This window comes from Drosophila rhopaloa, unplaced genomic scaffold (assembly GCF_018152115.1).
Source record: "Drosophila rhopaloa isolate 14029-0021.01 unplaced genomic scaffold, ASM1815211v1 contig_3, whole genome shotgun sequence".
Classification (NCBI taxonomy): Eukaryota; Metazoa; Arthropoda; class Insecta; order Diptera; family Drosophilidae; genus Drosophila; species Drosophila rhopaloa.
In genome coordinates this window covers 18,904,416-18,931,471 of record NW_025335123.1, presented here as the reverse complement: position 1 = coordinate 18,931,471, position 27,056 = coordinate 18,904,416, and the positions used below count along the sequence as shown (strand labels likewise).

General features: G+C 36.8%; 4 protein-coding genes across 6 annotated transcripts in view; all 4 read right to left on the bottom strand.

Moving 5' to 3' along the window:
- LOC108050059 (T-box transcription factor TBX5-A) lies at positions 1-10,191 on the bottom strand. The gene is made up of 7 exons (XM_017131546.2): positions 9,343-10,191; positions 6,353-6,726; positions 5,721-5,953; positions 5,394-5,550; positions 4,898-5,059; positions 3,440-3,507; positions 1-1,970 (listed from the first exon to the last, which is right to left on the bottom strand). Exons 1-7 carry the CDS (start codon positions 9,500-9,502, stop codon positions 1,061-1,063), a joined length of 2,064 nt encoding a protein of 687 aa, XP_016987035.1. The 5' UTR covers positions 9,503-10,191; the 3' UTR covers positions 1-1,060.
- Positions 10,192-13,178: 2,987 nt separating this feature from the next.
- LOC108039326 lies at positions 13,179-14,142 on the bottom strand. The gene has a single exon (XM_017116286.2). The coding sequence runs from the start codon at positions 14,005-14,007 to the stop codon at positions 13,303-13,305; it is 705 nt and encodes a 234-aa protein (XP_016971775.1). The 5' UTR covers positions 14,008-14,142; the 3' UTR covers positions 13,179-13,302.
- A 1,627-nt stretch (positions 14,143-15,769) lies between these two features.
- On the bottom strand, positions 15,770-18,811 carry LOC108039325 (protein crumbs homolog 1). Of its 2 annotated transcripts, none has more exons than XM_044461030.1 (3): positions 18,648-18,811; positions 17,445-17,609; positions 15,770-16,459 (listed from the first exon to the last, which is right to left on the bottom strand). In XM_044461030.1, exons 1-3 carry the CDS (start codon positions 18,703-18,705, stop codon positions 15,987-15,989), a joined length of 696 nt encoding a protein of 231 aa, XP_044316965.1. In that variant the 5' UTR covers positions 18,706-18,811; the 3' UTR covers positions 15,770-15,986. The 2 variants fall into 2 exon arrangements, with proteins under 2 accessions (XP_044316965.1, XP_044316966.1); XM_044461031.1 differs by having other exon boundaries at positions 17,445-17,558.
- A 4,808-nt stretch (positions 18,812-23,619) lies between these two features.
- The window catches only part of LOC123037964, a 28,376-nt gene continuing 24,939 nt past the window's right edge, over positions 23,620-27,056 (bottom strand). For both annotated transcript variants that reach the window (XM_044460999.1, XM_044460998.1), the window contains exons 2-3: positions 24,574-24,738; positions 23,620-24,207 (exon numbers count right to left, since the gene is read on the bottom strand). In XM_044460999.1, the coding sequence (XP_044316934.1) occupies positions 23,735-24,207; positions 24,574-24,634 (534 nt within the window). In that variant the 5' untranslated portion in view covers positions 24,635-24,738 and the 3' untranslated portion in view covers positions 23,620-23,734. The remainder of the gene's footprint in view (positions 24,208-24,573; positions 24,739-27,056) is intronic.

Sequence of the window (27,056 nt, the reverse complement as noted above, 5' to 3'; positions counted from 1 at the left end):
TTAATTTTCCTTGTTTTTATTACTTGAAACTGTTTCAGTTTTTATATATAGCGAGATATGTGCTTGTATTTACATAGAATAAACGAAATAACTAAAATGTTAAGCAAAAAAAAGTATTCATATGTATATATTTAAATTACACTACAAATTACATCAAATAATATGTTTTCTGGTTTTCTACATTTTTTTCACATAAAGAACTAGGCTACAAAAAAAAATTTATTTATTATAGTAATTTTTTTGTAGAAATACTTGTAATACTTGTTGCATTTATATTTGGTTTTCTGGCTGCTAATACTTGAATCCTGCATTTACCAACAAAATTGATTCTAAAATCAAGAAAAGATCCTTCAAAGGAGATTTTTAATTATAAATATTGGTCTTAATTTTTATAAATATATTTCTGTCTGCTATTCTAATTGTTTCTATTTAAAAAATATATGTTTGATTTAATAACGAATGTTTGCCAAGCCTTTGTTGGAATATTCCATGATCAAACAAGATAATAACACACATTAGTTTACCTTTATGCATTTATATAAATTTTAAAAAGGATTTTTGAACTTAAAATAATTTTATATCTCCAAGTTCAAATAGATTTGGCAGAAATGATTGTATCAGTTTATTTTAAAACATTTAAACACCTTACTTCTTGAACTATTTTTTAGCGTGGCACCAGATCTACTTTAGTTTAAGAAAAATGTTCAGGCAATTTAAAACATTATGTAGAATATGTTAACTAAAATTCTTTTGATTCTTATTATAGTATATTTTTTACCCCTAACAAGTGATAAATAAACTTTAAATTGAAGGCAATTACAAATATTTCTTTAAGAATATTGAAACTAGCTCGATTTTTGACAAAAATTCTTGATTTTAGAATGAGTTTTTAGGTTTCAGATCTATTTAGCTTTGGCAGGAATACTTTGTGTTTTAAAATATTGACAAACGAATCTTAATTAAGTGTATTAAATAATTTTTACAGGCAAGTTAGAGGTTATTTTTTGAGAATATGTGAAACGAAACCGATTCCGGATACTCGGATACTCGGAGATCCTGTTCAGCGGGGCACCATCTCTATGTAGCTGCTGGGCCGCATCATCTGGTGATGGGCCGCCGATCCGTAGAAACTTGGATAGGTGGCCCCCATTCCGTAGGCGGCGGCTGCCGCGTGTCGCGACACCTTCAGCTTGTCGTAGGCGCTGGCATATGGCCCGTGGGCGTGGCTGTGGGCGTGGCCGTGGGCGTGGCCATGGTGATAGTGGGCGGCGGCAGCAGCAGCCGCATTATGATGGTAAATGGCACCAAAATTGCTCTGTTCCTGGGCATAAGGCTGACCGATACTCGAATAGATATTGGCCGCAGTCATCACTTGTGTTGCTCCCGTGCCAGCCGATGTTGCAGCTGCTGCTGCTGCTGCTGCTGCCGCTGCCGATGCAGTTGCTCCCGCGGCAGTTGCTGGCGGAGATGCGGAGCTGGTGGAGTGCGGGGTGAGGGGATGCGACTGCGGCTGGGGCTGATAGCCATGGTGATAGCTTCCATACTGGGTCTGGTTCTGGCTCTGTTGCAGCAGCGATTGCTGCTGGTTCGCCTGGTGTTGCTGGTGGAGATGCTGCTGCTGGTTGCTGGTCTGATGTTGCTGGTGCTGTTGCTGCTGCTGCTGCTGCTGCTGCAGTTGCTGCTCCATCTGGAAGCCCAGCAGATCGGGGGAGTTGCCGGAGGTGGAGCTGCTGGAGGGCGTGGCCGGCAGTTGCAGGATTGCTGCCTGTTGCTGTTGTTGTTGCTGCTGCTGCTGCTGTTGCTGCTGCTCCACGCCCAAGTCGGTGCAACTCAGGCTGAAGTTGCTGGTGGCCGCCGTTCGCTCCTTGAGTTGCTGCTGCTGCTGCAGTTGCTGTTGCTGTTGCTGCTGCTTCATGCGAGCCTGGCTTTCGTGGCTCATCGAGGACATGCTGCTGCCGCCTCCAGTTGTCCTGCAAATGTAAACAAATTACATTTAAGAAGGATAATCAATACAAATATTTGGGTTTTTAAAACAGAACATTTTCTAACTTTTTAGCATATCGTCAATATATATAATTATGAATTGAAGTGAAAAAGAATGTTTTGGATAGTATTACAAGTATTTGTGTTTAAAATTGGTAAATAAAAAAATAACAAACATATTAAACTTATGAAAACAAAGGTTACCATCATCAGTAATATAGAAAATTGTAATTATTTTTTTTAGAAAACATTACACTATTACAAAACTGTAATTGTATTAAAACAAAAATTACGTTGAAAGCGTTTTATAACCAGCAATTTTTGTTGAACCCTTAAGCAGTAATTTAGAAAACTACATTTACACAATTAAAAGCGAAAAAGAATGTTTTAGAAAATATTATAAATATTTGTGCTCAAAATTGTACAGAACTAAGCCGAAAAGCATGGACCACAAACATTTGGAAAAATGCTTGAAAGTTTGAAACAAAAAACTCAAAATTATTTGAAGTATTCCCTGTAATAAACAACTCTAAGCATAGTCGTAAACAAAATTGGGAATTGCGGACCGCTGATTTGTTTACACTATGCTGCAAAGTCGGGGCCTGCAGTTCGACAAATATGAAAAGCCCCCGAAAATTGTTTATGCCGCCGGCACATCTGTCAGCCGTCCCATCACCATCATCATCAGTCCCATTCCAACTCGACATCTTCGGCTTCTGTTCCACATTTTCAAGTTCTTTTGTTTTTGAGTTATTGTTTCGTTATTTCAAGATTTTCAATACTTTCCGGGAAAGTCTCTGCCCGTCGACCGAATGTCTAGTTCCACTTGGACTTCGGGATCTGAAGTTTCTTTTTAGGGGAATGGATTTTCCTACAAGTTTTGGATAGCGGCTGAAGTCTTCAAGTGTATCATTGTGGGTCAATCCCTTCTGATTCCGATTTACAATAACTATTTAAACAAGTTTCTATAAAGAAATTGCTTAAATTTATATTGCTTATATTTTAACGACACAATACAACAGGAGATTGAATAACAGTTTTTGTAATGAAATTCAAACTTAATTACAAAGAACTAAGTTTTATAATGCTGCATTGCGAATGCTGTTTTCATTCAAACTAAAATCGCAATCCTTGTAAAACACACATACTTGTGTAACATTTTGTAATAAAATCTGTATTTAATAGCGGCTGTCAAAAATATAGAACAAATTCAAACACATGTTTTTATAAATTGTTTTATAATGAAAGGCAAGATTCCTTTGGCACAGTTTTTCTGACAAATTATTAGGCATTGAAATTTGCACAAAAATCTAATAGGTTGTGTGCGAAAAAATATTTTACGCAAAATGCTAAGCAATTTGTTTTGTAATCTCAACAGAAATGGGTTAAATGGATTAATTTGTCAAGTGATCTTAACTTTGAAATATTTTAAACAATATATACTTAATATACTTACACATCATTAGTGCCATCATCCCGAAAACCTTTGGCGAATGGATTGCTGGAGATCTTCAGCTGTGTCACCTGCAAGAGTCGAAGAAAATGGGAAAATATTTTTATTGGAGTGGAAAAGCATGATGAGTATGCCGAGAAATCAAAACAAATAAATTAAATACCCAACAAATTAGAGAAAAATGTTTACAACTGGAATTCCAGTGGCAGCGAGAAGACAGGGAAAATGATTTGCAATAAATTTGAGGGCGGGTGGAAAAAGTGTTAACACCCACATTGAGCACATAAATAATTTAAATACTTTCCGAGCATGTCTAGGCTGTATTTATAGCAAATGTACCCAAGCCCCCCGTCCCCGAAATTCCGCGTTCCCCGTTCCCCGCTCCACTTTCCGGAATTATGAATTATACCCGAGACAAATTCGAGAATTCGAGGGGCACCTCGAGTTGCCTTGGTTCGTCATCCGACTTGCAAGTGCTGTACGATAAGATATGAGTGTTCTGGGGTCCCTCGAAGTTCGGCTCACTTTTCAAAGCTGATATACTAAACCCCCATTTCGAACAGCAAGTGGCATGTGTAAATTTTGTTTGTCCTAGGTAACGGCCTGCATTTAAGTATTTATTTGTATAAAATATCACCTGGCCCACCTGATTGTTCACCTTTCGTGGTGACGTTTTCTTGGAACATTTGATTCCACAGAACTTTTGATAAAGCTTAACAAAGGAACTTGATTGTAAGATGTTTATCAAACTGAAGTTGTTATCCTATTTCAATTAAAACAAATATTTAAAAAATCTATGACTAATCCATTGATTCAAGCTTAATAGCCTGATATATATAGATTACTCAATATATATATATAATTCTTAGGGTATCCCCTTGGTCGATCATTAAGTTTCCTGGCTAGGCATACACTTTTGTTATATATAATCAAATATATTTGTGCTGCCGTTTCGTTTTGCAATGGATGGGGTCGCGGCACCGGGCTCCGAGCTTTGGCCGCTGTTTGTTATAAATTATGGGAAAAACATAAACAATAAGGCCGAAATGGCACAAAATGGTCGCGGCCTCTTGTTTGGTATGCCAAGGGAAAATCGAGAGGGTTTAAATGCGGAGGGGAATTGCATTGGGCAATTAGTTTTTGTTTAAAAAGAATAGCTAAAAAGATATTCTTAACTTTTATGGGTTTTAAAGAATTTTTTAAAATGCAAAAGTGCTCTGAGGTTGTTCTTTAATTGGTAGATATTTTGTGTCGAACATGTTCATAAAATAGTTATCTTTCCTTATCTTTAAATGATTGCTTTGCAATGCAACTTGAATTTGGTTTAATTTATACTATATTTTCATAGTTATAAATTTGTTTTAAAAGCTTTGAATAATAATCCCAAATTTTTATTTATGGTTTTATTCCTATGAATATTATTTAATAATTTTTTAAAAACGAATTAACCCCTGTACTAACCCGCTGATTCTGGTAGGCAGTTACGGCCGTAAAACTCGTCTCCGGAAAGATGAAAGTGCGGAAGTGACTGGAGTGCTCGTTCTCATCCAAGGACGCATTCTTCGGCGGCAAGTACACCAAATGGAATCGTGGCTGATAGCGATGCATTGAGTTCAGAATGATCTGTAAATGGATGGGAAAAAAGAGAAAAACCAAACATTATAGGCACACTGAAAAAAACATTAGGTGGTCAATTTATGACTTTGGAAACAAGGCAAAAGCAAACAAACAGCAGTAGAAAAATAATAAACAAACAGAGTGGCAATCCCCTTCTGATTCATATCAAAAATACCCACAAATTAAAGACGGATTAAATAGAAAATAATAATAAAGGTAAGGAAATACATAGGATAACATTTGTTTTGAGCGTTAAAGTAAATGTTTTTTATGTTAAAAATATAATTTAAAAGGTATGAATACATAATAATTATAATTAATCAAAGTTTGGTGGACTCACATGACCATTTTCGTCCAGCTGGTTGTTTGTGAGCTTCAGCTTGTCGAAGGACACGATCTGCTTCATCCAGTTGGAACCGGCGGCAGGTGAGTCGGGATGCACATGAATCCTGGGCGGGGAGATGGGATCCGCTTTGCCAGCCACCACCCAGCAGGAGCTGAAAGATCACAGTAAATATATCCTTAATGTAGACAAGTAGTAGTAATGTAAATAGAGTTTTTAACTTGAAAAGATCTTTTTAAAAATATATTTTGTACTTATATATGTTTAATAAATATCTTTGTATATTTCATTGTAATAATTCTACAATAACTATGATTTGCTCACTTGTGAAAGGCGTAGCGGTATCGCTTGTCATCCATGGGCACGAAGTCCATCATGCAGATGTAGGTGGCGTGGGGATCGAGGCCCCCGATCCTCACCTGGAAGGTGGGGAACATCCGGCGACCCGTCTTCGTGATGATCATCTCGGTGCCCTGAGCGTGGAACTGGTCCCACAGCGCCTTCGTCTCCAGCACCACGATGGCCTGGGCGAGCGATGGATGCACTGGCTCCGATTCCTGAATAAAGCCAAATATTTAATATAAATATATGTATGTACAAAAAACATTTCTTATTTATTATTTAAAAAAAATATATATAAATAAGGATTGAAATCATGACAAGATAAACGGAATAAAATTAGTCTAAACTCAAGTGATATAATTTTCAAATACTTATGAGGTACAAAACCATAGAATATTCTGTATTTATTTGTTAAGAAAAAAGAATATGTTTTTTTTGTAATTTATTTTATCAAGAGTTAGTGCCCAATGAAACCTAACAAATTTGAATGGGTATTTTGAAGAATTAAAATTCGAAAACTGGCTAAGCTAATTTCAAGGCATAAAAAAGGGACTTTAAAATAATAGATTATATTTCTATGTAATAAATCTAAATAATATATCTATATAACTTACCCCTTTGCTAATGTTGTTGCTGTTGTTTTTCACTGTATTACTGTCCGCACTGTTGTTGTCTTTTTTGTGTTGGCCCTTGTACTTCTTGGATCCCGTGGATGCACTTGCTCCGCCCGCCGCCGTCGATGTTGCTGCTGTGCCGGCGGATGTCGCTGCCGTCGAGGCTTCACTGTTGCCGCCGGGATAGTCGGGGGGCAGGAGGGACGAGGCCGAGGAGTGCTCCTGGCAACTCGGATTGGAGAGACTGCCACTGCTGCCGCTGTTCGCGGTGCCAGTGCTGCCTGTACTGTGCGCATCGATGTCCGCCAACTTGGCATCGATCTGCTCCAGCGGCTTGTACGAGCTGCGATCCTTGCCAGCCGTTTGGATGCAGGCTGCAATGGGGGATTAGGATTGGGAATTAGAGGGTCAACGATGGGGTTGACAAATCATCATAGTTATAATAGTAACATAAGTCAGAGGAAAAATGTAACAACGAGAATAAGATGAAATGGGCAAGATGGGTTTTCCTTAAGGTATTTTATTTTAATCATTGTATTTATTCATTGTGTAAAATTGTGGTAAAATGAATACCCATAAAAAAATCGATTAAGAATTTAAGAGACATTTATTGGTACTTCCTGGTTGTTTAAAATTTCTTGATTTATAAACTATAAGATTTAACTTAAGGCTTTAAATAAATCAATGTTATGAGAAGAAAAAAACGACAATTGTTTTTGGGGCATATAATGTGTTTATACATTTAAAAGGAACAAATTCAAAAATTGTCATTTATCAGTTGAACAGCATATTCATAGTACTGAAATCGTTAAGATTTTTCAAACTTTGAAAATTAATGTTTTCTTTCAGTTTTAATAAAAAAGCTTTGGCTCTGATAAATTATATTAATTCTTGTTTCACTTGTCTAGTTGAATAAGTATTTCATACAAAAATAAATTATTTAATTATAATAAATAAATATAGAGATCAGAATATATAAATCTTAAGTAAACTTTTATTAGTTTTTCTTACACTTTTTTCTTTTAAGAATTGAAATAAAATATTACCTTAACTCACTTTGTGCCGAACGAAAATGCCCCTTTCATACAAATAAATAAAGAGCTCAATTCAACCTACTTTTGCAGATCCCTGACAAATGGGCGGAAAATATTCGCCTATAAATCAAACCCGATCCCCATATATATGTGTAAATTGTATGCCAAGTGAATGGGCTTATATATAGCCGCTGGGATTTGCTAATTTCATATTTAATGTGATTTATGCGATTTAAAGTGGAAGTCAGGGAAACACGGAGACGCCACGCCGGCGCAGAGTCCTGATTAAAGATCCCTTTAGTTTCTGCCTTTTTACACACTTTTATTTGTAATGAGCCGACTTTCGAGTTTCGAGGCAAATGGGACAACATGTCCAATTATAAAACGGCATCGGAGCAGTGGCTGCTGATTGAGTTGCCCGCTCTAAATTTAGGATCTCCCCTTTTCGGAGGAGATCTCCGCTGAAGATCCCTGAAGATGCTGGCTTTCGAGCGGATTTTCTGCAATTAATTGTCACCGTCTCGGAGAATTGCGGCGGGAATTGCCGGCAATGACCCATGACAGGTCGCCCTTTGCCTTTTTGTCGCTTCATGAGACGCTAGCTCTTTTTTCGGCATTTTTCGCTGCACGAATGAATTCTAAAATCAATTAACGTTTGGCACAACAAATCGTTTTTCTGTCACACCACAACATCAAACAACAACAACGGAGAAATGCCACTTGAAAAACGAGACTCGAGAGTTGAGAATTGAGAATCTCGGATCCGGGAATTCGGAGCTAATTGCTCGGGTTTTCTGTTTTTTTTCTTTTTTATTCTGGTTGTTCATGCCGCCTCTGCCATGGTCCGTGTATTTTGCTAATTACTGTATCGGAAACGGATTTTCTTTCGCTTTTTTCTGGGTCACTTGCAGCCCAAACAAATGGTATGAAATGTATTTTGTCACAAACGTACATTCCTTGGAGTTATTCAGCATTTATTTTGGCCTTTGTCAGTTGTAATTGTAATTCGTTTTTACGGATTTAAACTCAGTAAAGCATATAGTTAAAATAGGAACAAATAAATTATATATTTTCCTAGTTGAAATGTTTACTTAGCATTTTAAAATTATAACATTTTATAACCTGCGATAAGTTAAACATTTTATCAATCCTATGTATAGTATACTCTTTTAAAATGGTACATCTTTTTACAATGCAGATCATAAATATTAGTTTAGTTGCCTTAAAAAACAAATCAACAATCATTAGAAAAACTATTGAAAACCCTTTTAATACAAATGACAGAAATCTGTCAATACTTGAACTATTAAATAGTGAACATAATTGTAAGAGTGAAAAACCTTTTAAAGGGATACCTTTTAATGAAATTGGAAAGATCATTAGTGCCAATAAATGTATGTGTATATTTATTTTTAAATATTGTTTTGTTATTTTTTGTTATCTTTTATCAAAAAAAATATTTCATGAATTTATCAAACAGAAAAATACATTTTATTCTGCAAAAACAATAATAATAATATTCTATCAATAGTGACTTTTCTTGTAAAATTGATTGAATTGATCTTTAATATATTAAATCACTTTTATATAAGTAGATTATTTACTATAGTTGATATACAAAACATTTTCTTTTCTTAAGTTGAAGTTCAAGCATTAATATTTGCCACACACTTTTATAAAGGTCAAAGTGTGGTTTAAACAGTCTAAGGTTTTAAATTTTCACAAATTTCAAACAGATTCACATATTTAAATATAAACACAGATCGGGGGAAACCCCTTAAAAATACAAACTGGTTGTAGTAACCCACTTGAAATGCAGGAGTTCCTGCTCCTGGGATCACCCAATCCCTATCCCAATTCCAATCCTAATCCCAATCCCTATTCCAATCGGGATCCCTAATCCAATCCCGATTCCAATCCCAATACCGATCCCTTCCAGCTGCGCGGCGGACTCACCTTCGATCTGCTTCATGGGACTGAGGCCGCCGGTCATGTAGGGCGAGGTCCAGTAGTCGTTGGCGTAGCAGTTGTAATCCGGGAGGCTGGTGTCGAGGAACTGCATCGAGGTGGTCATCATGGCGCTGGCGCACTCCGTGGGACCCATCAAGTGCGTCATCGCGGCCTGGATCGGTGATCTATGTGCGCACGGATATCGTATTGTGTGTATAGCGGGGGCTCACAGTAAAAAAAAGGAAATCGCACTGAATTCTTGGCCCATTTATTCCGATTTGATTTGTTTTGGCTGCGGTGTTTTGATCTCGAACGTTTTTCGCGCAGTTGTCAAATTTGATTATTGCACCCGCACACACTCACTATCTCCCTTCCACTCACTCACTCACTCACTCACTGTGCACTGCAAAAAAAAAAATGTTCTATTGCCGACGTGGGGGTGTGAAAAATCACCGCAACCTTTCGCAGTTGTCAATCAGAATTTCGATCGAAATTGAATGAGAAAAATAAATAAATTAATTCCTATTTTCTTGGCTCGAATGTTTTTATGGCCCGATCGCGTTGACTGGCGAAAATTTCCTCTTTTTCGCTTTCCTGCCTGATTGATTGACTTGAACTTCTTTTATTTGTTTTCTTTCTATTGGCGCTATTTCGCCTGGCAGAAAGCGTTGAGTTGTCTCAATTGCCACCTTCTTCCGGCCAAGTGCGAACTGATTATCCGTATATATCGCACCGATCTGATTGTGATTCCGATTCTGATTCTGATTCTGATTCTGTTTCTGATTCCGATCCGATCTCTGATCACGCACACATCCGTTCCGTCAAGCGTTTGTCCGCCGAATGAGAGTTCCCTTTCTCGAACCGTACCACACCGAACTGCCTCTCGAGATCTTGAGCATATCATCTCGCATCCGTCCACCAATCGCCGCCAGCAGCATCCAAATTTAGACTCGGATCGATCCACCAATGGCCGAGGCGCCTCCTCCTCCTCGGATCGGGTCGACACATGTGGCCTCTGCGAAGAGCGCACTGTACTGGGTGGATGTATCCAGGGAATATGCCCGGTTGAACTGAGAGTAGGGTGCGGTAAGGGCATTTGCCAGATGGTGCCTACAGTGATGCTACAGTTGCGGAAGATATTATCACCAGATCCTTGCCGTTTTTTCCTATTGGAGTTTGTAGAAGTCCTAGGTTACTTTATATTGTTCAATTCATTATCAAATCCTAGTGTTTTTTGGTTAAATGCGAAATGTTGTTATAATATCATTACTACATAAAGCACGTGTCATAGCTTTTATGGTCAATCCTCTTTTAGTCAAAATAATTAAAGAATAATTATGATTTATGAAAATAATGGTTGAATATTTATAAAGTTAACTTGGAATCGGATTTTAGGAATGCGATGTGACTATATATCACATGTACTTTCTGATTTGTTATTTATTTTTAAGTATTTTATAAAATGAGAGATTACCTGTAAACACACAAAAAGTAAGAACAAAAGAACTCAAAGGAGTTGAATTCGTTTTATTATCTTAAAATATATTTCAAATAGTATAATACTATCTATAATATATCTAAGACAACTAAAAAAGTACTTGAAAGTAGTCTAATACTATTTTAAATATATTTTTGGATAGTAAAGATAAAGATTGTGATTTACCAAAGTGCATAGTTCACTGTAGCCCCTCCTCGAGTTCTCCTTCCCCAAGTTTCAGATTAACCGTTTCAAAAATTCCTCTCTCTCTTTCTTTCTCTCTCCTTTTGGTGGGGCGTGGCCTTTGGCGGAGGGCGGGAGGGGGTGGAGGGGTTGCTGATCCCCATTTGGACTTTGTTTACTTCTTGCAGGGGGCGGCGGGCAGTGGGCGTGCCCGCCGAGTGGGTGGCTGACCTGAGTCATGCGCCTCATTTGGAAAACGCTTTTAATTGGACTGCGGCCACATGGTGCTCATGGGGCTCATGGTTCCCGAGGTGCTGCTTCTGGTGCTGGTGCTTCTGGTTGTGGTGCTGCAGTGCAGCCGATGGTGCTCCTGCCAGTGGCCATAAATACAAATTGCGCCATAACCTCGACACTAAATAAACCGTAAAAAGGAAAACGGAATATTAAGACAGTGGAAAGGCACACAGAGAATAAAAAATAACAAAGAAGTCTGATTTTAAAATTAACAAATGCTTAACTTTTGAAATACTCTCCATTTAATTTAATAAAACAATATAAACAGCGAAACAAATTGTTATATTTCCAAAAAATACAAGTTTTTAAGCAATTAAAAAAAAAATTAACTTTTAAAAGAAAATAAAAGAACTACAAATTTGTTCTAACATTGGCAACCATGTTTATTTTCGAATATAAAAATGTATAATTATTTCGATCTTAATTCGAATGTTTCTAAAGGAATTTCCAAACATTACAACATTTATTAGGACTAATAATTGCATATAACTTTTGAGCATACTAAAAGTATTTGATAAGAACTATTTTTTAACAAAAACCTCCGCTCAAACGTTACTAGTTATTTTTTTTGGTTTTAAATAAATTTTTCTATATTAAAAAGCCTTACAAATCAATTAGTGATGTTCAAATTTGTTTGATATTTTATTTTGCATAATTAATTGGGCTGGAGATGTTTGACTACCACTAGGTAGTGATTTTATTACTTGTACTTGTTTCTTCTTTTCGCTCAGTGCAGGTGTGCGAGGGAGGCAGCCAAATAAGGGGGCCATCAAGGGAGAGCGAAAGAGAAGGGGCGGCAGTGGAGCCCCATGAAAATGGCGTCTGTTGGCCATTAGACCCTGTGGAGATCCGGGGAACCCGAAAACCGAAGAACCGAAGAACCGAAGAACCGAAAAACTGGACCGATCAAAGTGAACACCCCCGATAATCAGGGGGCGTCTGCTTTCCATCAGCCACGGGCATTCAATTAATGGTGGATTGGGGATTGTAGAGGGTAGATAGTACCTGGTATATATGGTGTCTGGTAGATGGTATCTGGTACCTGGCCGGGTCTCCACCTGAACCGATTTGTTTACCTTCCTCCTATATAAATCTACGCATCCAGTTGCGCCCAGGATTTATCCATTATCCATTTATGGAACTGCTTGTTGTTGTTTTTCCTTGATTTTTGTGTTCGCATTCTGTTTACAATTATTTTGAGTTAAGTGGTTTCTTTCTCCAGTTTTTCGTTTATTTTTTGGCATTTTCAGAACCATTGCGATCGCATCGCATCGTACCATGCAGTCCATAAATAATTCATAAATTTGAAAAATTGTTATGGCATTGGCCATGCCATTATTTGTTAATTATTTGTTTGAGTATAAACAAGTCCGAATTAAATGGTTACTGCTGGGGATAAATGATTTCGAGTAATACGTGCGCAGATCGGCTAAAATTATACATTTGCACTCAGTGAGGGCTTACTAAAAATATTTTTAAGAAATAATTACTTATCAGTATTAAATAGTTTTCTTTCGAAAACAGGTTTAAAAACTAATTTGGGGAACAAATATATTTAAAGCTATCTTAACAATATTGGATTATTATTTAATTTGCATTTTCTTTAGAACAAAAATGATCGATCATTTTAAATCCAGTTGTATATATACAAAATAAGTATTTATGAATTAAGAGCAGATAATGTTATACAATAACTTGCTCATTTATTAATATGTAGCATACATTATTTTAATGAACCTATATCATTTAATAACATTTAAATAGAGTATTAGTATAAATCATATATTATAAATGAAACCAATTCAGAATCTGGAGTATCAACATTTACCTTATACTTAAATGGAGTATTAGTATAAATCACATATTATAAATTAAACTAATCCGGAAAAAGGCTTTTTTAATTTTATTTTAACACAAATTTGGATTTCAAATTGTCGGTTGAAAAGTTGGTTGTAAAGAATTTCGAACTGAAATGTGGCAAAAGACAAAATGCAGTAACTGAGGAACTACTTCTACTTCTTTTTGCGATTCTTCTTGCCCTTCAACTTGAGCTTAATGGACTTGCTTGGAGCACTGGTCTCCGGTTTCTTTGGGGGAGAGTCCACCAAGGGATCTGGGAGTGGAGCAGCAATGGGCACCAGATCCACCATGTTCACCAGGTCCTTTTCAATATGATCATCTGACTTCTTGGGGCGGCCAGTGAGGGCTAGGAAGTCCAGGCCATCGGAGGATGGCAGTATCAGGTCCTCGAGCAGCTCATCCTCGTCCTCCTCCTGGGTGAGTGGTGTGCCCGCGGGATTGGGGATCTCCCCACCGGCGACGCCCTCGCCGTCCTGGAAACTGTCCGATCCCTTGAGGAGTCCCCCCGTCTTGACCATCTGGTCGTAGCTTTCCGCCAAACTGGAGGACTGCATACTCGTCCGCTGCTTCTGCTCCAACTTGTCCAGGTCGCCCTCCTTGTCGCTGAGTTGCTTGGGCGTGAGGACGACGGGCTGCCAGAAGAGGTCCAGCGTGGACATCCGCTTGATGCCCACGTCCTCCAGGACACTCTGGTTGGCCAGGATGCGGCCCTTGTAGGTCAGCCGACTGAAGCCCATGGGCACGGCCATGGTGCGTCCGATCCGGGCCTTGAGGTGACCCACCGTCCCAAAGCGGTCCACCTCGTAGATGCTCTTCCGTCCGTCCCGCGTCTGCACCAGGATTTGCATCCTCCGCATCTTGATCCCGCTGAATGGAGTCTCCAACCACGTGACTCTGTCTCCGTATTGTCTTCGGTATATCCGTCTCCTAGTCCTGTGTTTTCTGAGCTCCAGTCTGGTCAGGGAAAAGTTTGTATGTGAGTGCCCTGCCGATCTGTCGTCATTTTAATGTGACTGGCGAAGCCAAAGCCTCCTGAGAAACTATATAACTACATTAATACATCATAACTAGAATATCCTACACAAGTACTACAAAAATTTGTACATATTTTAACTAAGTTTTCAATATTAATGATAGCCCATAGATCTTTCTAATACAGAAAATTATAAATATATTAAAAATATAAATATAAAAAAAACATATAAGTAAGATCATACTTGATTTTATATAAGTCTGTTTCAAGAATGTTTGGTGTTTTCTTATTTAAATCAAGAAAGAATTGTTCTTAAAATCTTAAAAAAAACCTTGATTCAAGTGTCAAACTCTTAAAATAAGAATAAGCTTCTTAAATAAACTACGTTTCTTATTTAAGTTAAGAAAAATAGATTAAAGAAATCTAATGATCATAGCAAATAAAAATTACATTAAATTAAGCAATAAATGTAATTTTTTTCAGACATTTAAGTACACAAAATTCTTTAGTCAAAGTTAAAATCAGACTTGATTCGCTTTTACTCCATTAAACAGCAATTATTTAAATTTCTGTAATATAATATAATAATGAATAGATGGCACGTTTTACATCAACAAATTTGGTAGACAAATTTAGTAGACATTATTTCCCTAAAAACTGAGTAGCATCCACAAACTGATCTATTTCCGCACATCCAGTTCGATTTGAAATGGCCCCGGAAAAGCGAGCCGTGAAAAGTAATTGACAAACATTCGGAGGCGTCGACACATTTATGCACCCCTCATTGGCGCAGAGAGCTTCCGGTTTGGTTACTGCCTCTGGTTCTGGATCGGAATTGGGATCGGAATTGGGATCGGAGTCGGGATAGGGATCGGGATCCATAAGGAGGAATGGAGTGCTGGAGGGGCACGATGTCAACTGCGGAGCGGAGCGTCAAGTGCCGCCCGTTGACACCTCGTAAACAGCCGAAAGCAAACAAAATGTTTGATCAATACTTGCCCTCCATTCCCATTCCCATTTCATTTTCATACTTATTTTTGTTCCAAGAAGTTTGTAAAAAAAATCCATAAAAATTCAGAAAGTTATTATCTTTTTTATGATCCTACTGTGTGATTTTTCATGTAGAAACACTTAGCTAATAAATTTGGCAGTGACTTAATTTCGTCAACAATTTATATAATTTAAAAACCTTAAATAAGAATTAAAGCATTTTTTAAGACTTGGTTTAATTTTATAGTTCCTTAAAATAACGAAAATGTCTTATTTGCTTTTTATCTTTATCTAAGCCTTTCATTCCCATTTAATATCAATTTTTAATCTTGCCTAAAGCTAACTAATTCGGTTTGTAAAGAGAATTAATAGCAACTATAATAATATTAATAACATATTAATGTTAATAGTTGTTATTAATAGTTTTAGAATCATTTAATTGATCAAGAATTAAATGTTGTTCTACATTTATAATAATTTTAAAATCCAGTTAGATGGGTTAGAAAATAATGGGGAGATAATGGTTTCATATCTTATGTATTTTCGTATATATGCCAATATTGATAAGATAGCAAGCAATTATTTTCCTCTTTGGAAGACTATACGCCGGCTTTTATTATTTAGTTCTCTAAAATTCCAACTTAAAAAAAGACCAGTTTAATATTTATCTCATTTAATTTGTATCTTTATTTTTGTTCAAGGTAACGACATAACAAAGACAGGGGGTGTAAAAAAAAAAAGTATATATCATTAATAACGCTTCTAGAAAAAAGTGGTTGAATGCTGAAGATGAAGCCTAGAAATATTGGAAGTTTGCAATCTTGAAAGTTAGATGGGAGGATTGACTTTCATCCGTGCGGCAGCAGTGCCTCCTTAGAGCCTCCAGGCGGCCAGGAGTCCGGCGATCAGGAGGAACGCGGACAGGGATCCCTTGAAGGCGGAGTCGCGGGCCAGCGGGATGAGGGTGTCGTTGTACTTGAGGAAGTTGCAGCCGCGTCCCTCGCAGGTGAAGCAGTTGCCATCCTTGACGCACTGCTTCTTGGCCTGGGCGGAGGAGAGGCATCCGCGCTGGAAGGAGCCGTCCACGGTGCGGTTGCTGTTGCGGATGTAGCACTGGTCGCCGAACTTGTACAGCGGGCAGATCGCCGCCGGCCTGTAGGTATCGGTGGCACAATCCGAGGCCGTCGAGTTGCCGCTGCACTGGAGGCACTGCGCCCGACTGGACGGGAAGTTGGCCCGGTTGCAGCCCTCGTTGTAGGTGCACAACAGGCACACCAGCTCGTTGTTGCACGCGTTCCGGGTGGCGTTGTCCAGATCGACGGCACATCCGCGGATCGTGTACCCATCTGCGGTAATTTAAATGAATTTGTTCAAATTATAAGTCCCTTATTTACAATATACATATTTGGATTCATTAAATATATATTTTCACTGCAAAGCAATTAAGTTATTTTAACTATACAAACATAAGCGAACCCCCATATTCCAAATTTGATACAATTGTGATTAATTTATGTCATAAAAAAAAACATATTTTCTAAAAACTACACCTTCTTTCGGAAATAAAAAAAGTATTAACTGGTAGATGTAGCTGATTAAACTATAGCAATCAAAAGTGTTTTATTATTAAAACATGCTTAAAATTTTACAGAAATAAAGTGAGTGAATTTCAGATTGATTATATTTTGTGTTTTTATTTGACTACATTTACTTAAGCGATAACAAGAGTATGCGAGGGCTTAGATCATTTAATTTGTATACTCAATAATATATAACTGATAATACTGGTATGTGTGCTTTATGTATACATTGACTAGAGTTCATTGCCATTATCAGTCAACGTAACGAGGTATGTTATAATCAATAGTTTTGGCAGTATTTATTAGAAAATTTATAGCTAAACAATACAATTATAAACAATTTCAATTATAAAATATACTTTATGTAACCAAGCATTTGCTCAAACATTTTTTTGGAGCACTAAAACTTATTTAGTTGGTTAAAACTGAATAATAATTTTCGGGAATATTTCTAAGCATACAAAAAAATCTTCAAATTTAAACATAATCGGTTGGAATGTATATATATATCAGGAAAATACTAATTTGTTTATTATTTAATTAGCCTTATTTATATTTTGGAATACTTTAAAGAATACTTTTCTTTGTGATCATTTAAATTTAAATAACCACAAAATCGTATTCATTAAATAAATAAATTACTAATGGAACATGACTGATTGCTTATGAAAATAATTAGGAGATCTTCAATATGAGGATTATGAATATGTTGTGATATTTCGAGATTGAAAAGTAGTATAGGATGACTCACCCTGGACGCGGGAGTAGCAGTTGGAGGAGCCGTCGGAGCAGTTCCTGTTGAGCAGGCTCACCGGATCGGTGGCGCAGCGTTCGTTGGTCTTGGAGTGGCACTGGATGCAGCCATCTGCGAATGGAGCGAGGGGAACGGAGCGTTGGGATTGAGTCTCGGCCAGGCCTGATTAGATTAGATCAATGGCTGTAGCCTCTGCGTTGGCATCCACAAATAAACAAGGGTGCAAGGTCCCCTCCCAAACAGTGCAAAAACATGTCTATTTTATCTCCTCTGTTTCATTTCCTGCCTGCTAATGACCCGTTCACCTGCTCTGCCTTAGTCTGATGGCACGCACTGTACTATCGCAGTCACCCTGCTCCCACAATCGATTCTAACCGCCGATGTGGACACACATAGGCCCCGAAATGAGTCAACGAGCATACATTTCTCTCTATTTGCCGCTAATAAGATAAGTAAAGTAAATTTACAGCGTTGACAATATAATTTAAGGTTGCAAACAAATTATTATGAAATTATTAAAACTTCCCTAGAGGGAGATTATGCATTGATTGGACTTTAATGTTTGCATCCATATTGAGAAAAATACGATAAACTAAATATTAATTTATAACAATTTTGATCTTGCTTTAAAAAACTATTAATGTGAAAGAAGCTTAATAAGTAATTTTATTTCAGAAATCAAAGCTTTTATTTCTAAATATTTAATCATTTAAAGGTTTGATAAAAGGTTGTTTTACAGCTTCATATTTAATACATATTACTACAATAGCTAATTAACTAAGCTTAATTTGTTCTACAGACATCATTGTAAGCATGATATGTTTATTTTTTTAATAAATTCGAGAACTTTCCGCTACTGAAAACAAGCCTGCATCGCTGCACATATATATTATATATCATCATAACGAGAAAGCAACCTACTTCTGGCATATGAATACGTACTTCATGGATACTATATATATCGAATTATTCGCCGGCTGTACACACAAACCAAAAAACGTTGGCCAAGTTAAAAAGCTTAAAACCTTTGACGTTTCTAGGCCTGTTGATATCTAATCACGAATTTATTTTCGTGTCCATGAGACCACCGCTTATCACACCTTCTTATGTAATGCACTCAATAAATCGTTCATTTGAAACAGGAAAAAAAAGTAATAACGATCGAGATCAGGAGGGAATTAACAAGGGAAAACCATTTACCACAACTGATGTAGGTCAAAAACGACACGGCGGCGATCACCAGCAGATAGAACTTCATGACTGATTTGGTTATTCGATACTAAACGAATGTGTTAAATTCAATTACTAATTTCACGGCGATCGAAGAAGCGACGAGCAGTAAAGCTAAACCAAGACTGACGGCAGTATCCGAAGTTCGTATGGGATTTTCAGTTGCCGAGCTTATGGAAAATAGATAAGGGCAATCGACTCGAACTGATAAGATGGCCCGAACAATTTATGGCCAGTGATTCACAGCGTAAATAGTTGGCTATTTTGTACACACTTTTCGAAGGCAAATATGTTTGCCGTGCACGTTAGCGGGTTGTCAGAGTGCCATTTTAATTTTATTTTTAGGGTGTTTTTTTCAACAAAGTTAAGTATTTAATATATACGTAATGCAATCATAAAATACTTTAGTATTAGTCACTATTAACTATTATAAATCTAAACAAACGAGTCAATAAACTGCACAAAGGAACTTTATTCTAAAGGTTATTATTTCTTAAAAAGACCTTACATTTTTAAATGAAGTTAATATTTTATATACAAACCTATAATGTTTATTAAGATCATTAATTAAGATAATTTAATTATCAAATTAAAATAAAAACAAATTTTAAAATATCAATAGTTGGTAACAAAAAGGCTCTTAAAGGGTTAATAGAGAGGCATTAAAAATTCAAATCCACGCGCTTCTGAGAATACATTCCACTTTTTACGATAACTAATCGATAAGTGCTCCTTGCCACTTCGCTATAAAAACACACAGTCTGGCAGCACTATTCAGATAATTTTTAATTTTTAATTTTGTTAATTTTTTATAGTTTTTAAGATTTTACTTGCATTAAATTTTCACTTATCACACGCATAAAAACTAGAAAAATTAATAACTTCGCGGTTTTGGTTTTGTTTACTTTTTCGTTATTAGAGATGTTAGTATTTGTAAAGTGAGACGTCGATAGTAATCGATGTTTAATGTTGTGGAAGGTTTAGGGACATTGGGGGTACTCCGCCCTGAGGATTCCGGAGCTAGCCGACGCCGTCCCAGGACATAGTGTAATACCTCTAGTTTCATTTGCTCTGCCCGCGCTCTAGAGTGACTTTGCCAGTGATGCCACGTAGGGGAAAAACGGAAAAAATAGAGTTTTTCTTTGTTCGATCGAACTGGAATCGAGTCCCATGGTGAATTCTTATTGCTGCACTGGTCGCTCTTATTCCTAAGAATAGGTGCGAGAACTCCCCATACTATTGCTTGTGCTCCGCACATGTTAGAAGTGGTGAGAAAGAGGGGAAGTTAGCTTCGAACATGGCACTCAGCAGAGCTTTAGCAGAGGCCCGGGCAGAGCAAATGAAACTTCTATATAGTTTCTTACTCTATGCCTCTATATAGTTTCTTACTCTATGACTCTATGCCCAGGACGATGCAGTTCCATAACATAGACTTAATTTTCGCTTTCCTAAAATCTGAGTAGCATCCCCACTCATAGCAAAATTAACCCTAATTTCAGAAATTTGCCATAAAACTTTATTTTTTCTAAATCCAAGAAAAGATTTCTATTTTTAAGGAATTTTTTTCTCAAAACAAGAAAACTTTTCTTGAATCAAGAAAGTGTTTCTCATAAACTAAAATAGCCCTAAATAACAGAAAATATTTCTATATTTTAGTAAAAATGGTACTTGTTTTTAGAATTTGTATACCTTTGCAGAGGGTAATATCATTTTGGTCAAAAGTGTGCAACGCAGTGAAGGAGACATCTCCGACCCATAAAGTATATATATTCTTGATCAGGATCACCTCCTGAGTTGATATAAGCATGTCCATCTGTCCGTCTGTCTGTTTCTACGCGAACTAGTCTCTCAGTTTTAAATATATCGAATTGAATCTTTGCATACACCCATCTTTCCTTTGCACGCAGTATAAAAGTCGGAACGGCCGGAATCGGTCGACTATATCTCTGATATATCCATATAACTGATTAATCGGAAATGCCATAACTTTGGTGTTTGTAAAGTTAGGAAGTTAAAATTTTCTATGGGTTTTATTTTGAATCCGACCTACCAAATTTCATAAGGATCGGCGCCTATATCCTATAGCTGCCATATAACTGAACGATTGGAAATGCCCTAGCTTTGGTGTTTTTAAAGTAAGGAAGTTTGGTTTTTTTATGAGTATTAAGAGTGCATGATATGAATAATTTTGGAGAATATAATTTACAGAATATAGCTTTACTTTCTTGTTTTATTTTGTTTTACTGGAATCACTTGTTATCTGGCCAATTTGATCGTAGTTTGACATAAAAATTAACCATATGGTTTCTTTTTCGCTTTTAAAATACCGCGGCATGTGCGTATAGATTTATCAACTTGATTATAATTTGACATACAAATAAACCAGATGTTGGCCAAAGAAAACTTATTCTGCCCAGATATTCCACAAATGTAATCTCCAATTTTTTATGAAAGCGAAAACTACAATCAATTGGCCTGATAATAAGTGATTCCAGTGAAATAAAATACAAATATTTCATAAGCACAATTTTTATAGATGCGCGTTTGGTTGAGCAAAAATCTTTTAAAATAGCATTTTTTACAAACATTTTTGCGCCCATGGACAATTTATTTTTTTCGAAATAACGATTTTTAAGCTGTGGGCAACCGATTTTTGTTAAAAATGCGTGTTTTTGTAGTTTTTGGATTTTTATACACTTGCAGAGGGTATTATAATTTTAATTAAAAGTGTGCAACGCAGTATAAAGTATATATATTCTTGATCAGGATCACCTCCTGAGTTGATATAAGCATGTCCGTCTGTCCGTCTGTCTGTTTCTACGCGAACTAGTCTCTCAGTTTTAAAGATATCGAATTGAAACTTTGCACACAGCCTTTGCACTTTCCTTTGCACGCAGTATATAAGTCGGAACGGCTGGGATCGGCCGACTATATCCTATAGCTGCCATATAACTGAACGATCGGAAATGCCATAACTTTGGTGTTTGTAAAGTTAGGAAGTTGAGATTTTCTATGGGTTTTATATTTGGCCAATCAATCCGACCTACAAAATTTCATAAGGATCGTCCGACTATATCCTATAGCTGCCATATAACTGATTGATCGAAAATGCCATAACTTTGGTGTTTTTAAAGTTAGGAAGTTGGGATTTTTTATGAAGAGTGCATCATATGAATAATTTTGGAGAATATAATTTACAGAATATTCTGCAAGGGTATTTCAACTTCGGCTCCGCCCGAAGTTAGCTTTCCTTTCTTGTTTTATTCTTAGTTGTTAGGAGATGGGCAAAGATAGGCATCTATTAATTTTTTCGAAATAACGAATTTTAAAGGGCGGGTAAACGATTTTATGGTTCAATGATTAAGCTATTCAAAATTCAAAAATTCGATTTTAGTCGACCAAACTTCTTTGAGCTTATTGTTTTGTAATAACTGCAAGGGTATATAAATTTCAGCTCCGCCCGAAGTTAGTTTTTTTGTCTTGTTATACCCTTGCAGAGGGTATTATAATTTTGGTCAAAAGTGTGCAACGCAGTGAAGGAGACATCTCCGACCCTATAAAGTATATATATTCTTGATCAGGATCACCTCCTGAGTTGATATAGCCATGTCCGTCTGTCCGTCTGTCTGTCCGTCTGTCTGTTTCTACGCGAACTAGTCTCTCAGTTTTAAAGATATCGAATTGAAACATTGCACACACCCTTCTTTCCTTTGCACGCAGTATATAAGTCGGAACGGCCGGGATCGGCCGACTATATCCTATAGCTGCCATATAACTGATTGATCGGAAATGCCATAACTCTGCTGTTTGTTAAGTTAGGAAGTTGGGACTCTCTATGGGTATTATATTTGGCCAATCAATCCGACGTACCAAATTTCATAAGGATCGGACGACTATATCTTATAGCTGCCATATAACTGATTGATCGGAAATGCCATAACTTTAGTGTTTGTTAAGTTAGGAAGTTGGGATTTTCTATGGGTTTTATTTTTGCCCAATCAATCCGACATATCAAATTTCATAAGGATCGGCCGACAATATTCTAAAGCTGCCATATACATAACTGAACGATTGGAAATGCCATAACTTTGGTGTTTTTAAAGTTAGGAAGTTTGGATTTTTTATGAGTATTAAGAATGCATCATATGAATAATTTTGGAGAATATAATTTGCAGAATATTCTGCAAGGGTATTTCAACTTCGGCTCCGCCCGAAGTTAGCTTTCCTTTCTTGTTAGGGTTAATTTTGATATGAGTGCACAAACTGATCTATTTCCGCACATATAGTTCGATCTGAAATGACCCCGGAAAAGCGAGCCGTGAAAAGTAATTGACAAACATTCGGAGGCGTCGACACATTTATGCACTCCTCAATTGTATAATTGTATAATTTAAAATCCTTAAATAAGAATTAAAATGTCTTTTGAGACCTGGTTTTATTTGTACAGTTCCTTAAACTAACGTAAATGTCTTATTTGCTTCTTTATCTAAGCCTTTCATTCCCATTTAATATCAATTTTTAATCTTGCCTAAAGCTAACTAATTCGGTTTGTAAAAAGAATAAATAGCAACTATAATAATATTATTAGCATATTAATGTTAATAGTTGTTAATAAAAGTTATGGAATCAATTAATTTATCAATTTAGCAAGAATTAAATGTTGTTCCAAGTTCATAATAATTTCAAAATCAAGTTAGATGGTATTGACAATAATGGGGAAATAATAGTTTGATATCTTATGTATTTTGTTAAAACTTGATATGCCAATATTGTCAAGATATCAAGCTTCTTTGGAAGACTATATACTGGTTTTAATTCTACAGTTCTCTAAATTCCAACTTAAAAAAAAAGAACAGTTTAATATTTATCTCATTTAATTTGTATCTTTATTTTTGTTCAAAGTAACGACATAACAAAGATAGGGGTTGTAAAAAAAAAAGAATATACCATTTATAATGCTTCTAGAAAAAAGTGGTTGAATGCTGAAGATGAAGCCTAGGAATATTGGAAGTTTGAAATCTTTGATTGACTTTCATCCGTGCGGCAGCAGTGCCTCCTTAGAGCTTCCAGGCGGCCAAGAGACCGGCGATCATCAGGGACACGGACAGGAATCCCTTGAAGGCGGAGTCGCGGGCCAGCGGGATGTTGATGTCGTTGTACGTGAGGTAGTTGCAGTTGTATCCCACGCAGGTGAAGCAGTTGTCATCCTCGACGCACTGCTGCTGGGCCTGGGCGGAGGAGAGGCATCCGCGCTGGATGGAGCCGTCCACGGTGCGGTTGCTCTTGCGGATGTAGCACTTGTCGCCAGACTTGTAGAGCGGGCAGATCGCAGACGAGCTGGAGGTATCGGCGGCACAATCCGAGGACGTCGAGTTGCCGCTGCACTGGAGGCAGTGCGCCCGAATGGACGGGAATTTGTCCCGGTTGCAGCCCTCTTTGTAGGTGCACAACATGCACACCATCTCGTTGTTGCACGCGTTCCGGGTGGCGTTGTCCAGGTCGACGGCACATCCGCGGATCGTGTACCCATCTGTGGTAATTTAAATGAATTTGTTAAAATTATAAGTCCCTTACTTTGGGTAGCACAAAAAATATACATATTTGAATTTATTAAATATTATCATACCAAAGTAATGTAGTTATTTTGACTATACAAACGCAAACAAAATTATATATTTAAAATTTGATGAATATTATGTCAGAAAAAAAATATATTTTCAATATTATTCGGAAATAAAGTGAGTGAATTTCAGATTGATTATATTTTGAGGTTTTAATTTGATTTGAAGTAAATGTAAATGTAAAAAATGTAAGATAATATTTACGAGATCTTCAATATGAGGAATATGAATGTGTGGGATGTTTCGAGAGTGAAAAACAGAATGGGATGACTCACCCTCGACGCGGGAGTAGCACTTGGAGGAGCCGTCGGAGCAGTTCCTGAGGAGCAGGCGCATCGGATCGGTGGCGCAGCGTTCGTTGGTCTTGGAGTGGCACTGGATGCAGCCAATTGCAAATGGAGCGAGGGGAACGGAGCTTTCGGATTGAGTCTCGGCCAGGCCTGATTAGATTAGATTAGATTTCTCACCTTTTAAAAATATGAAAACTTCGAACATTTTCGAACTTTTTCGAAAATTTGTGTTATGAAATCTTACGCACATAGCGCAGTTTTAATAAAAGCGAAAAAGAAACCATATGGTTAATTTTTATGTCAAACTACAATCAAATTGGCCAGATAACAAGTGATTTCAGTAAAATAAAATACAAATATTTAATAAGCACGAATTTTATAGATTCTGCGCGTTTGGTTGAGCAAAAATCTTTTAAAATAGCATTGTTTACAAAAATATTTTCCCCCATGGGCAATATATTTTTTTTCGAAATAACTATTTTTAAGGTGTGGCAACCGATTTTTGTTAAAAGTGCCTGTTTTAGGAGTTGGGCAAACGATTTTTTTTTATTCTTAATTGTTAGGAGATGGACAACATGGTCATCTTTTATATTATCGAAATAATGAATCTTAAAGGGTGGGCAAACGATTTTTTCTGCAGGCAAAAAGGTTAAAAAAATTGAAAAAAGTCAACTTTAATGTTTTCGAAAAATTGTAAAATTTTCGAAGATTCCATATTTTTATACCCTTGCAGAGGGTATTATAATTTTGGTCAGAAGTTTGTAACGCAGTGAAGGAGACGTTTCCGACCCCATAAAGTATATATATTCTTGATCAGGATCAATAGGGGAGTCGATATAGCCATGTCCGTCTGTCCGTCTGTCCGTCTGTCCGTCTGTCCGTCTGTTTCAATACCGTTTGCGAGCTCAGTTTAAAAGCTAGCGATCTGAAACTTTCACAATCGTCCTAAAACATGTGTACGCAGATCAAGTTTGAAAATCGCCCCGATCGGACGTCTATATCCTATAGCTCCCATAGGAACAATTGGATATATCTTGCAAGAATTTATGATATTTCGCGCAGTGTAAAAGCTATTGTCATTAATCTTTACAAATCGTATTTTTTATGCATACCTTGATCAGGGTAAAAGCGCGTGACGATCGGACGTCTATATCCTATAGCTCCCATAGGAACAATAGGGTAAAATCGGTTAAAATTTAATGATTTTTAGGATATTTCGCGCAGTGTAAAAGCTATTGACATAAATCTTTCCAAATCTTATTTTTTTATGCGTACCTTGATCAGGGTAAAAGCGCGTGACGATCGGACGTCTATATCCTATAGCTCCCATAGGAACAATAGGGTAAAATCGGTCCAAATTTAATGTTTTTCAGAATATTTCGCGATGTGTAAAAGCTATTGCTGTACATTTTTTCAAATCGTATTTTTTTATGCATTCCTTCATCAAGGTAAAAGCGCGTGCTGATCGGACGTCTATATCCTATAGCTCCCATAGGAACAATAGGGTGAAATCGTTCCAAATTTGATGATTATCAGAATATTTCGCGCAGTGTGTAAGCTACTAACATAAAATTTTCCAATTCTTATTTATTTACGCATATCTTGATTAGGGTAAAAGCGCTTGCCGCTCGGAAGTCTATATCTTAAAGGAGATAGGAAAAATTGTTAAAGGCTGCGAAAGTATCCCTTTTGTATATGACATTTTTGCAGTATAAAAGCAATTGACTTGAAACGATGCAAATCTAGTTTACTTATGTATACCTTATTCCTTTCGCTACTTTTTCACTTTTAGCAATTTCGTCAAAGTCTGCAAGGGTATTAAAACTTCGGCTTGCCGAAGTTAGCTTCCGTCCTCGTTAAAACTAAAGGTGGGCAAAAATGGGCCAATGATTAAGCTATAACTTTATTGAGGTCATTGTTTTGTAATAACTGCAAGGGTATATAAACTTCGGCTTGCCGAAGCTAGCTTCCTTTCTTGTTTTTACTTATGTTATTAACACACAGGGGAAGTAATGTTTAGAACGACTAAAAGTTTTATTTTCTATTGAAAAGGAATTAAAATATTTTTTGTCATATGAAATATAATCTTAGAAAGTTTTTAAATAATTCGAATTTCACAGTTGCAACTTAAGTGGGGGTATGGTATTTAAATTTTTTGTTGCCTTGTTTTTTTTTTAATTTTATTTTGCTGAATGCAGAACATTTGAAGAATATTGCGTTGAAATTTTAGATTGATCCGAAAAAAACTTCCGAAGTTATGGGCAGTTAGCTCGTTTTGTATGCGATTTTTGGGTGTCCAAAACTTTAAAACGCTCTCCTGAAAAGTTGCCATTTCAAAGTCGGTGAACACGATCCTGCAAAATCTGGCGGACGAATCGTTTTGAAATTTTGAACGCAATTTCTGTACCTCAGCCCGCAGATACTGACGTCGTTTTTACTTATTATTTTTCATTTTATAATAATTAATA

Excerpts from the sequence above, each read along its gene's own strand:
- LOC108039326 (XM_017116286.2), bottom strand. The coding sequence starts at position 14,007 with ATGCGGAGGATGCAAATCCTGGTGCAGACGCGGGACGGACGGAAGAGC.
- LOC108050059 (XM_017131546.2), bottom strand. The coding sequence starts at position 9,502 with ATGACGCACTTGATGGGTCCCACGGAGTGCGCCAGCGCCATGATGACC. Across the intron at positions 3,508-4,897 it reads CTGCCTACCAGAATCAGCGG|GTGACACAGCTGAAGATCTC; the intron begins GTTAGTACAGGG and ends CGACTCTTGCAG. Across the intron at positions 1,971-3,439 it reads GATGATGGCACTAATGATGT|GACAACTGGAGGCGGCAGCA; the intron begins GTAAGTATATTA and ends TTACATTTGCAG.
- LOC108039325 (XM_044461030.1), bottom strand. The coding sequence starts at position 18,705 with ATGAAGTTCTATCTGCTGGTGATCGCCGCCGTGTCGTTTTTGACCTAC. Across the intron at positions 17,610-18,647 it reads TTTGACCTACATCAGTTGTG|GCCTGGCCGAGACTCAATCC; the intron begins GTAAATGGTTTT and ends TAATCTAATCAG. Across the intron at positions 16,460-17,444 it reads CTGCTACTCCCGCGTCCAGG|ATGGGTACACGATCCGCGGA; the intron begins GTGAGTCATCCT and ends AAATTACCGCAG.